Here is a 15,182-nt window from a genome sequence, read left to right as displayed (position 1 = left end):
ACCCCGCCGGTGCGGGGTTCGGCCGCTGCCCGCCGTGCACGGTACCCGGTGCGCGATGCGGGCGGGCGGGGAAGCGCCGCACCAGGTGCTGGGCCGGCTGCGGTTCCTGCTGCAGTGCAGCGAGTGCTTCCGTCGCGCCCGGGCGCTGCCCGCCGCGCTCTGCTACGTGCCGCGGGAGGTGCAGTACAAGATCTGCAAGGACCCCGCCGCCGCCGCGGCTGCCGCCGCCGCCCGCAGCCTGCTCAGCGTCTGGGACAGCCCGGGGCCGGCGCGGGGCGGGAAGCGGGCGGCGAGGGCCACCATCGAGGTGCGGAAGGGCGGCTGCCTCCGCGCCACCGGCGAGGAGTACTGCAACGGCGCCGGGCTCTGGGTGAAGCTCAGCAAGGTAGCGGCGGGGGGCTGGGAGGCCGCCGCGGCCTGCGCTGCCCGCGGAGGGGCCTGTCCGTCCCCTGACGGGAGCCGCCTGTCCCCCGCAGGAGCAGCTGGAGGAGTACAGGAGCGGCTGCGAGCTGGAGGAGGGCTGGGTGCTGGTGTGCAAGCACGCCGACGGCGGGGACCGGCTGGTGCCGGTGGAGTCCACGGAGCGGATCCAGCGGCAGCAGCAGCTCTTCGGGGTGGACTACAAACCCGTCATCAGGTGCGGGGCCGCCGCTCTCTCCCTCTAGGTCGCCGTCCCTGGCTTCCCCGGCTCCCCCTTGCACGGCAGAGAGTGGGGAGGTTCTCACCCCCCGATTCACCCAGGCCCAAGTGCGTGGGGTTTCGGTGTGCTGCCCCTCAGCCCTTCCTGCCCTGGACTGAGGAGCCTCGGCCCGCTTGGTCACTTCTTCCGTGGAAGTGAGGCAATAGGGATGCCAGATGTGGAGTTGACTGGGTTTGACTCGGTCACTGTGCTCGTCGCCTGCCAAGCGGGGTGTGGGCTGGAAGAAGTAGAGATGGTTGGAAAGGAAAGGGCGGCGGATGAGGCTGGAGGTGATGGAGGATGGAGTGCGGTGGGGCTTTAAACCCAAATCTTCCTCTTCCAGCTGTTCCTCGACCACCAGCTCCTTCTTTCCCTTGGGATTTTCTCACTCCCCCCTTCTCTGGGTTGTTTCAGATGGGAGCAGGTGGTGGATCTGACGTACTCCCTGCGCCTCGGAGCAAAGCCCAAGCCCATGGAGCAGGATGAGGCCGCAGTAGAGAAGCTTCGGTATGAGCTGTTTCCCAGCTTCTGCTGTGTTTGGGTGCAAGCTGCTGTCTCTTCCTGGCTGCTCAGACAGTCATCTCCTGCAGACTGGGGGGAGAGGGGGGAAGACAGGCAGTGGGGAACAGCTCTGCTCAGCACAGTCTTGTCCTAGATAAGCCTGCACAAAACAGAAAACAGGGCAAGACCAAGGCAAGCAGGACATGGACCTGCCTTCCCTGACCTGTTAGCTTGGCTGCCCCTGGCTCTCCAGACCCATTAATCCCTTTTCCCTGGTAGGTTTGTGCCCCCAACATGGACTTATGAATGCGACGAAGACCTGGTGCATTTCCTGTATGATCACATTGGGAAGGAGGATGAGAACTTGGGCAGCGTCAAGCAGTACGTGGACAGCATCGATGTCTCGTCCTACACGGTGGGTTAAAGGGATGAGGCTGCATCAGCCCCGCTGTGCCATGGGGCTGGGGAGCGTGGATGGTGCTTGGTGTGCGGCTCTGGGCTGTGTTTGAGGATGTGGGAGAGAAGCCTGGGGGCGTCATGCAGCACATTGTGTAATGTGGCCCCTGGAGGGGCTGTGGTTTGAGAAGCAAATGCTAATATTAGCTGCTAAGCTGATTTTAGGGAGGGTTTGATATTCTGTACTCTGTGTGTGACCCCAGAGCACCTTGGAGGGTCAGCCCTCGTGTCCTATGCGCTCTGTACTCCCTGTGTCTACCCACAGCCCAGCAAAGGGAACCGGCCAGTTTGACGCCATCTGGCTCTAAGATTCATGTCGAGAGTAACCACTAAGGGGAAGTTAATCCTACCCCCATCTGATCTTCCTTTCATTCACTGCCCTCTTCCAGGAGGACTTCAATGTGTCATGCTTGACCGACAGCCACGCCGACACATACTGGGAGAGTGACGGGTCCCAGGGCCAGCACTGGGTGCGGCTCAACATGAAGAAAGGCACCATTGTCAAGTGAGGCACCTCTCCCCTGCACGCTGTCTCATGGCTGGGGCGAGCCCTGCAGCCCCCACTCTCTGCATGACTCCGTCATGGCCCAAATTTGCCCTGCTCTCCCTGCCCCTCAGCCCTTGCTCTGGCTCTGGGCTTGAAGGAGTCTTAGCCTTGTCACAGGTACCCGGGGATCCCAGCACCAGCTCTGTGTGCTTGATAACAAGTGTGACCAGGCAATGAGGGTGAGCAGCAATGGGTGTTCAGATGCAGTTACCTTCTCCTCATTTCATACTTCCCTTTGCAGGAAGCTCCTGCTGACAGTGGATACCACCGATGAGAACTTCATGCCCAAGCGGGTTGCTGTGTACGGGGGTGAGGGGGACAATCTGAAGAAACTGAATGATGTCGGCATTGATGAGTGAGTGGATGGAGGTGGAGAGGGTAGCGTGGCCCTTGCAAGGGCTGGAGGTGCTGGAGACCCCGACCCTAAGCAGTCATGCCAGCACCAGCCTGGCTTAAGAGGCCCAGGGCCTTGGGACAGGCATTTTCCATCTCTGAGCTGCGGGTTCACTCTGCCTACAATACCAGACAGCACAATCATCAGGGCTGTCCTGATCCCATTGTGGGACCCATCGGGATCATGTCGCCTGGACCTGAGGCACCAGCAGGTTCAGGCATTCAGCATAGGCCGTGTGGTAGGCAGCTGGGTCTGGGTTCCTGCCACAGGCTCCCATTTCAAAAGATGCAAACCCTCTTCCCTTACAAGTGGCCAAGTGGATTTTGGCAGGATGGGCGAGGGAACAGCTCTGCAGCCCTTGTCTGTGCTGTGTTTGCAGGAGCTACATTGGGGATGTGTGCGTCCTTGAGGACATGACAACACACCTGCCTGTCATCGAGATCCGGATTGTGGAGTGCAGAGGTAGGGCTGGGTGTTACGGCCACATCCATAATGCACCTGTAAGACACTGTACATTAGGATTTTTGTTCCTGTGGCTTGTACTCCTTGGCCCTGTGGGCTGTTTCAGATGAGATGCAGAACCACCATGGGAAACTCCAGGGGGACCTGGAGGTTTGCAAGCTCTCAGCTTTCACCCTGTCTTCCTCTGCCTTCAATTACTTTTTTTTTCTTTTCCTTCTGTAAATGCCCCGCTTCTTCTTCACAGAGGTATTTCAGGCTCTCAGTGCCCAGCCCCAGAGCTGGTGGAGCTGGTTACGTTCCTAGTGCTTTTGCTTATAGGCCTCCCACGCTGGAAGGCTTGCTTTCTCATGGTCTTAGCGTATTATCCATGGTCTTCCTTGGCAGATGATGGGATTGATGTTCGCCTCCGAGGCATCAAAATCAAATCCTCTCGACAGAGGGACTTGGGGCTCAGTGCTGACATGTTCCAGCTGCCCAATTTAGTGCGCTACCCTCGCCTAGAAGGGACAGACCCTGACCTGCTGTACCGACGGGCCGTGCTCATTCAAAGGTACTGTATGGAAGGGGGCAGATAAGTGGGGTGGCGTTGCCTGCAGGGATTGGTGCCATCTCCAGCACGAGTATGGCTGGAAGCTGTAAAGCTGCGTGACTCCCCTTGGGACAGGCATCCTGGACCCTGGAGAAAATAGCAGAGTCATTTGGGAACAAAGTGGGCTCTCTGGGGTAACTCCCCTACGCTTTCAGAGGAATTTTGCAGCTCAAGTTCACAGTGTCTTGTGTGTTGCAAGCACGGCATATCTGTGCGGCGTGTGGGGCAGGTGCATGCAGAGTCCCTTTCAAGGGGTGCAAGGTCCGTGCAGTGCCCAGGGAGTGGGAATTTAGTACCAAAGGCTCTGTGATGTAAAAGACCATGCTGGGTTGGGTTTGGGTCAGTTGCTACTTTTCTGCTTGTGTCCGGGGGTGTCTGGTCTGGAATAGGCTTGTGCAGATCCCTGTCCCTCCTGTGTCTGAATACCACCTTCTTTGGGATTCAGGTTCATCAAGCTCCTGGACAGTGTCCTGCATCACTTGGTGCCAGCCTGGGACCATACTGTTGGCACGTTCAGCAAACTCAAGGTGAGCGATTCCCTCTGTGTCTTATGAGGCCTCAGTCTGGCAGGGTGATTGCGCTTGGGCTGTGGCAAGGGAAGCAGTCAGTGCTTGTTGCCTTTAAAGCAGCTCAAGGGAAATACCTGGCTGAGCTCAGTTCATTGGAGCTGTGAAAGGTGATATTGTGTAGAGGCTAGTTTCCTGCTAAAACGCTGATGTGGAAACATGTAGCTATGGGGTAACAAGTAGAATCAAAGCAGAGCACTTCGCCCTCAAAAGGGCTTGGACCATAGCAGCACTGGGCATGTGAGCTGGACACACATCCTCTCCGAGATCTCAGCCCAGGACACTCTGTTCCTGCACTTGCTGCCAGCAGCTTTGAGCTGGCTGTGTCCAAACAGCAAGGCTTTTACCAGTAACTTCTTTCTGGCTTTAATAAGGTTTTGATTTCCATCTTTCTCATAAGACTGAGTTCGTCCCTCCAGTTGTCTGTTTTCCTTACATCCTCTCCCAGAATACCTGTGCTGGACGTTGCTGGGGTAGCCCCATTCTGTGTGTTTCCAGGCCTGGTGTCAGAAAGCACTGTAATTCCTGTGCTGGCTCAACATAGGACCCAAAGCATTCGAGGATTCTTGTTTGTTTAGAGGAGCTTGCTTTGATTACAAATAGGAGGGATAGTAAGACCAATGTTCTGGTGAGGGTGAAGGAGAGTCCAAGCAACACTGGAGTATGAGCATCAGATGATGACTGATGGAGAGGGGACTGGGCTTGGCATCCCTTAAGCCAGAAAGCAAAATGTTTCAGAGGCAGAGGTGGAGCAAATATCGTCGAGGAGAATGTGTCTGTCTGTGGAAGGTGGTGGCCCTGGGAAGGGGAGAGACCTGGTGGTGCAGTTGCTTCAGTAGGAAGTAGGTGACATGTTTTGGACACTGGGCACTTCTGACATTTTGGACCTACCTGTTGGCAGCATATCAAGCAGTTCTTGCTGCTGTCCAAGAGGCGCACAGCTCTCATTACCCAGTGTCTGAAGGACTCGGAGACCAGCAAGCCCAATTTCATGCCGCGGCTCTATATTAACCGACGCCTGGCTATGGAGCACCGAGACAACCCTGCCCTGGACCCCAGCTGCAAGAATGCTGTCTTCACCCAGGTAGTGTCCCTCCTGGAAGGGTCCATGCTGCTCTGGGGAGAGTGTGGCATCCCAAAACCAAATGAGCCACATAGAGGTGGGTGGAAGGGACAACTTGGAGCTGGAGATACCTGGAGTCCTCAAGGCCTCTTCACATGACTCATAGGCTCTACAATTACATGTGCTGATGACCCCATATGGAGGAATAACATCTAGGAGGGATTTGGGATCTCTGAGTTGAAGTCTCTACTCTATCCTGGGTGCTCTCTGTGGCATGTTGCTAATGCAGAGCATAACAATCTCGTTACACTAAAAGGGCAGCAAAGAATTCTTGTGTGACAGCAATAATGCAGCTGCATACAGTCCTGTATCGTGGTTTTACAGCAATGCTGATCTTCCTATTGTCATTCTCCCCCCACCTCCAAAAGATCTATTGTTCTATGTGTGCACAAACAGCCCAGACTGCTGTGAGGTTTAATATGTGTTCAATGTACCTCCAAGGCCAGAAAGCTCCATACAGTGGTTAGCACTGTAATTTATGTTCTGTTTCCAAAAATGAAGGGCTCCTAGACCATTTAGGGATCAGCTTTGATCAGTATTTAAAGGTTCGGGGCAAACCAGATTTCTTCCAATTTCTTGCCTTCACCTGGTACTGGTTTCCCTGGAGAGGGGATACCAGCCTTGATCTTCTCTGCTTATTGCAGGTGTATGAAGGCCTGAAACCCTCGGACAAGTTTGAAAAGCCTCTAGATTATAGGTAAGCGGTGTCTGGGGGAGGGAGGGGATCATGCAGTGCTGGGAGCTATGTCCTCTGTCACAGCAGGGTGTTTGGGAACCCTGTGTGTGTCCTGTGCTCTGCAGAGGGTTTGCTAGGGCAGGAGCCAGCTCAGCCGTGGGATCAGGGCCTGTTCCCCAAGGTGTCACCTCCCTACTGAGGATGCAGCTGTCTCTGGAGACTGAGATCTTGTCCTATCCTAAACCCAGACTGGTCCATCCTAGTCCCCTGGTGTCCCTGCTGTGCTTGCTGCCTCCTCAGCATCTCCTTGGCTTTGAGCAGCACCTCAGGCGATGCCTGGTTCTCCGCAGGTGGCCATTGCGTTATGACCAATGGTGGGAGTGCAAATTCATCGCAGAGGGCATCATCGACCAAGGTAGGGGCTGTGTGAGGCAAGGGCTCCTCTGGAGCAGAGTCGGGGGTTGATGGGGTGACTCTGTTGCTGTAGGGGCTCTCGTTTGCTCCCAGTCTTACTGCCCAGGGAGGAGAGAGGGAAGGCAGGTTGCCTTGTCCTGCCACCTCCAGCCGTGTCCCGGATAAGGAGTGCTGCTTGCTGGGATGGGGACCAGACCTCCATTAGTCACTAACAGCAGCTTTGACAGTGCCAATGCTCCCTCTGGCTGTCCTCCACAGGCCAGGCAGGGATGTTATTTCTCCTATCTTATTTCCTCTGGTGCCATAAGGCTCTGACAGGAACCTTCTGCTCAGCCCTGGGCCAGGTTGGACCAGAATTCCTCATCTTTGCTCCATAACTCTGAGGGTCGGCACATGGAGAGTTCACATCACTAAAAATGCCCTTCTTTTGGGGTTGCAGGTGGCGGTTTTCGGGACAGCCTGGCGGACATGTCGGAGGAGCTGTGTCCCAGCTCGGCAGACACCCCCGTGCCTCTGCCCTTCTTTGTGCGCACATCCAACCAGGTGCTGTGGGTCAGGGTATTTGAGGCAGATCTTTCTGTGCCTGGCAATGCAGTGCTGTCCCTGTCCCCCTGCATGCCAGGGACATACCTACTTTCGCTGGTCCAAAGCTTTTCCTCATGAAGTGTTGGGTAGATTGCTTTGTGGCATCTTGTTTTAGGATATGCTGACAAGTGCCTGGATACTTGTCTGTCACTAGGAATATTGCTAAGGAGGATGGAGTCTCACGCTCTGTTGTGAGAAGTGCCCAGAGGCACTGCAGGAACTGAGTTTGTGGTGCTTCATGCTGCACTGAGATCATGACTTGGAGTTTTGCGCCTCACTCCTGTAGGGTAATGGCACTGGAGAAGCCAGGGACATGTACGTCCCCAACCCCTCCTGTAAAGACTTCCCAAAGTATGAGTGGATCGGGCAGATCATGGGAGCAGCTCTGAGGGGCAAGGAGTTTCTGGTAAGCTTTCAACCCTGTCCCTGCGTGGAGGTTTGCCACAAAGGGAGTTGTTAACCCTCTTCTGCAGCCTGTCTGACAGGAGCATGGGAGAGCTCTGTGATCACGCACTGGGACAAAAGGTGTTTGGCAGGATTTGGGGCCAAGGGGTTAGGAAAGCTCACAGCCTGAGTTTTGGGAGGTGCTGCTGGGAGCTTGGGAGTGGGTGTCTGGTCTCTGCTCGGCTATGATGAGCTCTGCATGTGGACAGGGGGAGCAGGGAAGCTCCTTTGTGTCTGCACTGTTGAGCCCTATCTCCATCTTTGGGAATGTCTTCTTTCACACAGATTCAGCAAAATCCCTGTTCTCCTTCAGGTCCTGGCTCTTCCTGGCTTCGTATGGAAACAATTAACAGGGGAGGAGGTCAGCTGGAGCAAAGACTTCCCTGCCGTGGACTCCGTGCTGGTGAGAGGGACTGGCAGGCTGTGCCTATCCTATTCCTTGTGGCACTCAGCAAGGTGGTGATTTGTGTCCCTGTCCTCATGTTGTGCTTGCTTCCTCATGTTGTGCTTGATGTGTCAAAGAAACACACACAAAAAGGGCATTCTTAGCATTTAATGCATCCTATAGCTAATATAGAGATGTAGCCGTGCTGACTGTTGCTTCAAGCATGCAATGTCCCCAGGGTCTGCTAAACAGCTTGAAGGCAACATAGCCCATGCTGTGCTGCTGTCGCAGTCACTCCAGCCCTTGTCTGGGAAGGGAGAAGATGGGGGCTTGGGCACACCACTGCCCACTGGGCATCTCTCTAACAAGCAGTCATCTGGGGCCTGGGCAGGTGAAGCTCCTGGAGGTGATGGAAGTCATGGACAAAGACACCTTTGAGTTCAAATTTGGGAATGAGCTGACCTACACAACGGTGCTGAGTGACCAGCGGATGGTGGAGCTGATCCCCAATGGCAGCAGCACCGTGGTGCGCTACGAGGACCGCAAGGAGTTCATCCGCCTGGTGCAGAAAGCTCGACTGGAGGAGAGCAAGGAGCAGGTAACCCTGTCCCATAGTGTCAGTGGTCATTGAGTTCCCAGAGACATACCCCCCCACTCTGTTCCTGGTAAAATGCATCATGTTAGTGCCCCTGTGCTCATTAGTGCAATAGTAGGCAGTCCTTTTTGGTGAGGTCCTGGAGCCCATGGAGTTGTTGAGGAGCAAAGTGGCTTACAGCAGCATGGGAGACACGGGGTTTTATTCCCAGCTCTGACATGGGCTTCCTGAATGAACTGGGATGCATCTCTGTGGGATCCTGTTCCCTTCTTCAGTTTTCCTTGAAACATTTGCTGAGCAGTCACATGGCTTGTGTCCAGTCAAGTCCCTAGGCTCAACCACAAGCCAGGAAAATGGGCAAGACATGCTGCTTACCTGCTGTGTCTCCTTTTCAGATCATGGCCATGCAGGCTGGGCTACTGAAGGTGGTGCCCCAAGCTGTTCTTGACCTCCTCACCTGGCAGGAGCTGGAAAAAAAAGTCTGTGGAGACCCTGAAGTCACAGTTGATGCCCTGAAGAAGCTCAGTAAGTGAAGGGCTCTGCTGAAAACTCTTTCCCTGAAAAGAAGACTGTCTTCTCTCCATGCTGGGACAAGGAGAGGTGTGGGAGGCCGGTATAAGCCTTTATTACAGTGAGAATGTGGGCCTGTATACTTCTTGCCTTTAGCTGGGTGCTGATGGGGGCAAGGGTGTCCCTTGTCTCCGTGCTGGGCCTCAGAGTAGAGGCTGGGGCATCCCTAGGCTGCCGGTATCTGAGCCTCTGTGGAGCTGAGATGTGGATCTGGATGTGCTTTCTGGGAGGGGCCTGACTGCATGTGTCCCTCTCACCTTGGGTCTACGTGCTCACACCCTGCAGGCACCTAGAGGTTTCTTCCTGCACGGGCAGAGGACCCCTGGATGAGCAGGGGAGGCCCTGCTCTAATTTATCCAGGAGGAGCTTGGATCTTTAATAAACTGCTTTTCTGTATCCTTTCTGCCAGCCCGGTTTGAGGACTTCGAGCCATTGGACACCCGTGTTCAGTACTTCTGGGAAGCACTCAACAACTTCACCAATGGTGAGTGATTTGCTCTGTCCCTGCATATCTTGTGCCGTGACAGCCCCTGCATGCTGGCTGGGAACTGGGGGAGTGAAACCACCCTCATTGCTGCCTCGGGAACAGATGGGAGCCAAGGAGAGCAAGCAGCTGGGCTGAAGAAACTGCTTGCTAGCGCTGGGGATACCTGGAAGTGGCTGTACTCCATCTCACATCCCTCTAGGGTCTGCTGATGTCTTTGCTTTTCCTTCACAGAGGATCGCAGCCGCTTCCTCAGATTTGTCACTGGCAGAAGCCGCCTTCCAGCACGGATCTACATCTATCCAGACAAGATGGGGTGAGTCCCTTCTTCTGTAGACTGCAAGGCTGACAGATCCCACACCAAAGGGATGTGTGGTCTGGTCTCCTCTGCCTCGCTGGCCTGCTGGTTCTGACCAGTTTGTCACCTTGTCCCCAAGCTCTGAGACGACAGATGCTTTGCCGGAGTCATCCACCTGCTCCAGCACCCTCTTCTTGCCCAACTATGCCACGTAAGTTTTGGTGCTTCCCTACATCTGGGGGACTGTGTGTCTGGGCTCTCTTCTTAACCTTGGTGCTGACCCATAGGGCCCCATCGCTTTGCCACACTTATGTCCCCCTGCCTGTACCATGTGGCTGCTGTGATTCTCTCTGTGAGCGGCTGGTGAAGCATATAGCCTCCATTTCAGAAAGCATCTTGTCCTCTCGGCTGGCAAATGCAGCAATGGCAACTCCTCCTTGTCTCCCCCCCCCCCCTCCTGCCATCCCTAGAGCCAAGGTATGTGAAGAGAAGTTGCGCTATGCCGCCTATAACTGCGTGGCCATTGACACAGATATGAGTCCGTGGGAAGAGTGATGTTGCAGCCTGACCGAGCAGCATGGACAATCGTTCGACAAAACCGTGCAGTGGGAAGAGCTCCCTTGTCCCCCCAGGATGTGTATATATAATAAACATACAGGTGTGAAGCCTGGCTCCCAGCAGTGGTAACCAGCACCTCTTTGGACATGGAGGTTTGGGTCCTCAGCAGGGTGGGAGCTAGCTTGGAGTGTAAATGTGATTGCAAAAATGAAACCCAGGCGCAGCCCTCATACATCAGAAAGGTCTGGTAGGCTTTTGTAATGAGTTTCTTCTCCACGTGTCCTTGTTGCAGCTCTACAACTCTTGCCCCTCCCAGGCTGTCCTCTGCTCTAAACAGAAGTGGGGTAGGGCCACAAAGCTGCACGGCAGGTTACAGCACAGGACAGAGAGCTGTGAGCTGCTGCTGAGACCATGGGGATGCTCAGAGATGCTCAATGTGTCCTAGCCTGAGTGTCCTGACCACATTCCCTTGCCTTGTTCCTGCTTTCACCTGAGGTCAATGGAAATGAGATCATTCATCTAGGTTTAAGAAGAAATGGGGCAGGCTGGTGGCAGGTGCTGCAGGGGTGCCTCTGGCCACCAGGTGTCACGACAGACCTGCACAGCAGGGCTGCAGGTGCTGTCAGGAAAGGGCTCCCATGCTTTTACATTGCACAAAATCCGAGTTCCTGTGACCACCCCTGGTTCTCTGCACCCCTTGTACAGCAGTGACTGCTGGGGGAGCTGCTCCCCTACAGGAGGTGGGAACTGTCTGCTTCCCTCCTGCTCTGTAACCTTCAGTTCTGTATCCGCCATGCTGGTGGCCTAGCAGCTGTTCTCCCAGGCTCTTTGAGCCTTGGTTTTCCCCTAAAAGCCAGTATTACAACTAATCTGTTCTAGTTCTCATGGAGACGTGCAGGCAGGGCCAAGCTCTTCTCCCAGACAGCAGGGGTTAGAGCAGTAGCAGGCACGGCAGCACTGGGCTCTGCTCCCCTCTGCCGTGGGGAGGTAGGTGGACAGGGAAAGCCTTTGCCCCAGGGGAGTGGAGAGACTGTGGGTACCAAGGGTTGGAGCTCCTTGAGCAGATGGACACACAGTGTGTGAGCAAGGAGTGAGCAATGAAAGCTTTCCAACTTCAAGACAATTGGAAATGTTCCTTGATCTTCCCAGCCTTGGGCAGGGCTAGTCATTGCCTAGCACTGTGAGCTACCAGATGTTGGTCCACTTTTATACCCCCAGCTCCATTTCCAGCCCATGTGGTCTGTTGGACCACCACTACTAAGAGCCACTGAGTCAACTGGGGCTTCACTAGAGTGGGGCTAGTGCTGTGAGTTAAGTTTTATCCTGTCTTAGTGCTTCATGCCTTTTTCTCCTCTGTTGAAGGAGTCTGTCATCCAAAAATCACTTCCAGTTGTAAACGAAGTCCTTCCCTTCACCAGTTTCCTTTGAAACTGCTGTATTCCCAGACCTGCTGAGGGGGTTCGTACTAAAAGGGATGTAGGACCAGGAGAGAGCATGTGCTGCCATCTCCCGCATCGCGCTGAGTGGAAGGAGTATAGGGTGAGCGGGGGAGCCATTTCTGGCAGCCCTTGCCTGCAGCGGAGCCTTCCATGCTTAGCTGGGTGGGTGTGAAGTCCTGTCTGCTGGAGAAGGTTTTTTGTAAATTCTAGAGTTATCTCAGAATTGAGCTTTGTGGCTGATTTCAATGACCGGCGTGGACAGGAGCAGAGCCGGTGTGATACCTTTCTGTGCTGGTGGCTGAGTCACTTCCTAGGGTGTCTGTTTTAAATGGGCATGAGCAAGCTGGTGAAAGGACTTTGATATGCTGGCTTGGCCTCGGCCAGGAGTATTGGTGAGGGAGTCTTCAGCATCGAGCTGGGATTTGAAATGAGCCATCCTAGATCCTTTCTGGCCACTGACATTTGGGTGGAATCGATCCTGCTTTTTCCGACCTTGCCCACTTGTCTTTAAGGGAGATCAGTAGGAGGTCACATTATTTACTGAGCAGAACTAGAAGTAGCAAAAAAAATTGACTCCTCTCTGGTGCTTTATTACTGGGCAGGGGACAGTTGGTTGATGAGTGGCTCAGGGCGGGATGGATAAAATGGCCCTAGTCTTTGGTAGAGGGTGAGCTGATGTCACCTGTGGGAATGGGCAGGCTAAGAGCCAGCTGGGGCTGCTTGGGGTGACCCGCCATGGGGAACGGGCACCTCTGGCTGAGACATCTCCAACAAGTGACCACTGGCTCCCCTGGCCTTGGTGGAAGCAACTGCAGCTGACAGAGGGTAACTGAGGTAATTATGGAAGTACGCAGAGCAGCTCAGGTTTCTCACTGAGGGATGAGATGCTTGGACAGCTCTGTTCCCTCTCATCATCCATGTACGCAGTCCCAGCCCTCCGTGATGAGGGAGAGCTGCCATGCAGGGCGATGCTGAGAGCAGAGCCTGGCTGAAGCAGTGGGATCTTCCCTAGAAGCATCGTGTCATCTCCATCTTTGGAGATGCTCAAGACTTGTCTTACAGCCCTGGGCAACCTGATCTAACTTCCAGTCTCACCCTGCTGGCTTCAGGTCTAGGTCCTCCCTAACCTGAAGCACTTGATGGCTGTGGAGTTACCAACTCTAGTTTTTCCCGCATTTCCCACATTTCTCTACTCTTCCTCCCAAGCAAGGTCTTTTAGCCCCTGACCTCTCTCACCCTTGGGTTTATTTCCTGCCACTGAGAAGAGAGTGCTGCCCAAGGGCTTGCTGGAGCTCTGGTGTGAGTACTGGAGCTCTGGGGAAAGGATCTAGCTGGTGACGGGGATTTCTATTTAAAAAATACTTGTAGTAACAGGACCCTGGCCCTAGCAGGAAGGCTGCAGTTGGGAGCTCATCCAGGATGGTCTGGGTTTAACCCCTACAAGCATGTTGAGAAAAACATTGTTTTACCATATATACCATTGTTTTACTGTCCATTTTGGTTTATGGCCATGTACACATTGGAGAATGGCAGCAGCCGCTGCTGTAGTGTTATACTGGGGTATAGACACCTGTGAAAGCCCTTCCAGTTGCAAGAAGAGCCCATCGCTGCAGCGAGGTCTCAGCTGAGATCATTTAGTGCATGGTCAGAGGGTCTGGACAAATGTGGCTGCTGAGCAAGGATGCCAAGATAACGCACAGATCACGCTGTTGAGTTTGCTGTGTAAAGGTGAGCTGGGAAGGGGGAGCTGGTAACCCGCCTGGATCTCCTCTGCGTGGTCCTCTGTCTCGTCTGTGGTGTTTTAAAGCCAATCGCAAACTGAATTTCTGCTGTGACAGCCCAGCAAATTGTGGAAAAGGTCAGCCTGTCTCAGCTCTGGCCAATCTCAGGGGCCCAAAGTAGGTGTTATTTCAGTGCTGGCTCACGTTCCTTCTCCTCTGATCTCTAAAGCTGCGGGTAGGAGCTGTCTCCTACCGTGTTTGACAAGAAACAAGTCAAGTGCCCCTGCCCCAGACCCCTGCTGCGCGTGGCCCGGGGCGAGGGAGCCCTCCTGGGCATCAGGAACCAGAGGCTGCGCATCCCCACCCCGTCACCCAGTCTGAAGTCAGTCGAGATTGATTTTCAAGCCAGTGCCATCCTGAGGAAGGTGCTGGTGCCTCTGTGCTGCTGAGAAGAGGAGGCATCTGTGAGTGCCAGAGCTGCAGCTTTACAGGGTGGATAGGGATGAGCTGGGGGAGGGACTGATGCCATGACGGCTCCGTGTAACCACTCGCTCTCTCCTGACTTCAGCTTGCTGAATTGTCATAGAATAGCTTCAGGTGATTAATAACGCACGTGTAGTCTAGCTGTTCTTGTTATTCCACTAATACCCTGGAGTATGACAAGCTATAAATAGTTTGACAGGATCCATCTGTCCCTACCTCATGTAGGATCTAAAATAAAGTGAACGAACTAACTACTCCTGGCCTTCCCGATGATTTGTCTGGTCTGGCTGGGGCTTCTGCGTCCTTCTGTTGGGTTAAACGGCGATGGAGACTGGTGTCGTGAGAGGCAACTGGAGGTGAAGCAGAAATTGGTCCCGTGATACCTTTTGCACACAAAGTGGTGTCATGGAGATGGCTCAGAGTATTAACTGGCTCAACCCTTTGCGGCAGCTCTGCAACCAGTTTTATAGGGTGACGTGGCTGCGGTTAGGAGCAAGGCAGAAGTTTGCATTTCTCTCGCACCGTGGTTCAGGGCGCTTTGCTCCTGGCGAGGCCAGTGCCCATCGCTGCAGTGAGGTGCAGTCACCCCTGTTCAATAGATAACGCTGCAGAGGTGACAGCTGTCAGACCTCTCTTTGCACTGTGCCTTTGCAGGCAGGGATGGAGCTGGACTCTGACCTGCCAGGAGAGCAGGCAGGCGCCGGAGGGGTGCGGGGACCTTTGAGCTCTGCCAGCCTGGTTGTTTCCTGATCCCTAAACGCAGCTCTTTGTGCCCAGCCTGGAGAAATTCAGGTAGCGTAGGGTGGAGCTGAGTTGCTCTCTGCCACCACCTCGCCATGGTATGCGACATGCAGACATGATGTGGGGTGACGCACTGCCAGTGTTCTGGGGGGGTTGGGTGCTGCTGAGTGTTACGGCCTCGCTCCTGCTGCCAGGATGCCACAGCTGGCTGGGATAAAGCTGCTCCTGGGCAAGGAATCCCGTTATCCTCCCCTGCAAGCTTGCCTCGGGCAGGAATACGTTTCCCCTAGCCAGCCAGGAGCCAGTTGTCCCCATAGCAGGATGCCTCCTCTCCGCTGTTCTCTGTCCATGCTGGAGATGTAGCCCTGTGCCCTGACGCCGCAGGGACCCCCTCTCTGCTTGTAGAGATGCAGGCAGCGACAGGGACCTTGGAGGCCCTTGGAGGGAGCGGAGTCCTAAGCCGCGGGGTGAG

At 54.7% G+C, this 15,182-nt stretch overlaps 1 protein-coding gene across 1 annotated transcript; it reads left to right on the top strand.

Annotated features, from left to right (window-relative positions):
• Nucleotides 1-55: 55 nt before the first annotated feature.
• Nucleotides 56-10,849, top strand: LOC127018829 (E3 ubiquitin-protein ligase HECTD3-like). The gene is made up of 21 exons (XM_050900564.1): nt 56-385; nt 477-637; nt 1,094-1,186; nt 1,460-1,595; nt 2,026-2,141; nt 2,425-2,538; nt 2,957-3,039; nt 3,424-3,589; nt 4,074-4,155; nt 5,096-5,278; nt 5,962-6,014; nt 6,344-6,408; nt 6,847-6,950; nt 7,279-7,398; nt 7,750-7,839; nt 8,213-8,419; nt 8,812-8,941; nt 9,396-9,470; nt 9,705-9,786; nt 9,908-9,979; nt 10,239-10,849. The coding sequence occupies exons 1-21, from the start codon at nt 56-58 to the stop codon at nt 10,321-10,323; spliced, it is 2,547 nt and encodes an 848-aa protein (XP_050756521.1). The 3' UTR covers nt 10,324-10,849.
• Nucleotides 10,850-15,182: the final 4,333 nt, after the last annotated feature.

Source organism: Gymnogyps californianus, chromosome 8, assembly GCF_018139145.2.
Source record: "Gymnogyps californianus isolate 813 chromosome 8, ASM1813914v2, whole genome shotgun sequence".
NCBI classification, from domain to species: Eukaryota; Metazoa; Chordata; class Aves; order Accipitriformes; family Cathartidae; genus Gymnogyps; species Gymnogyps californianus.
This window is presented reverse-complemented; position numbering and strand designations above follow the sequence as displayed.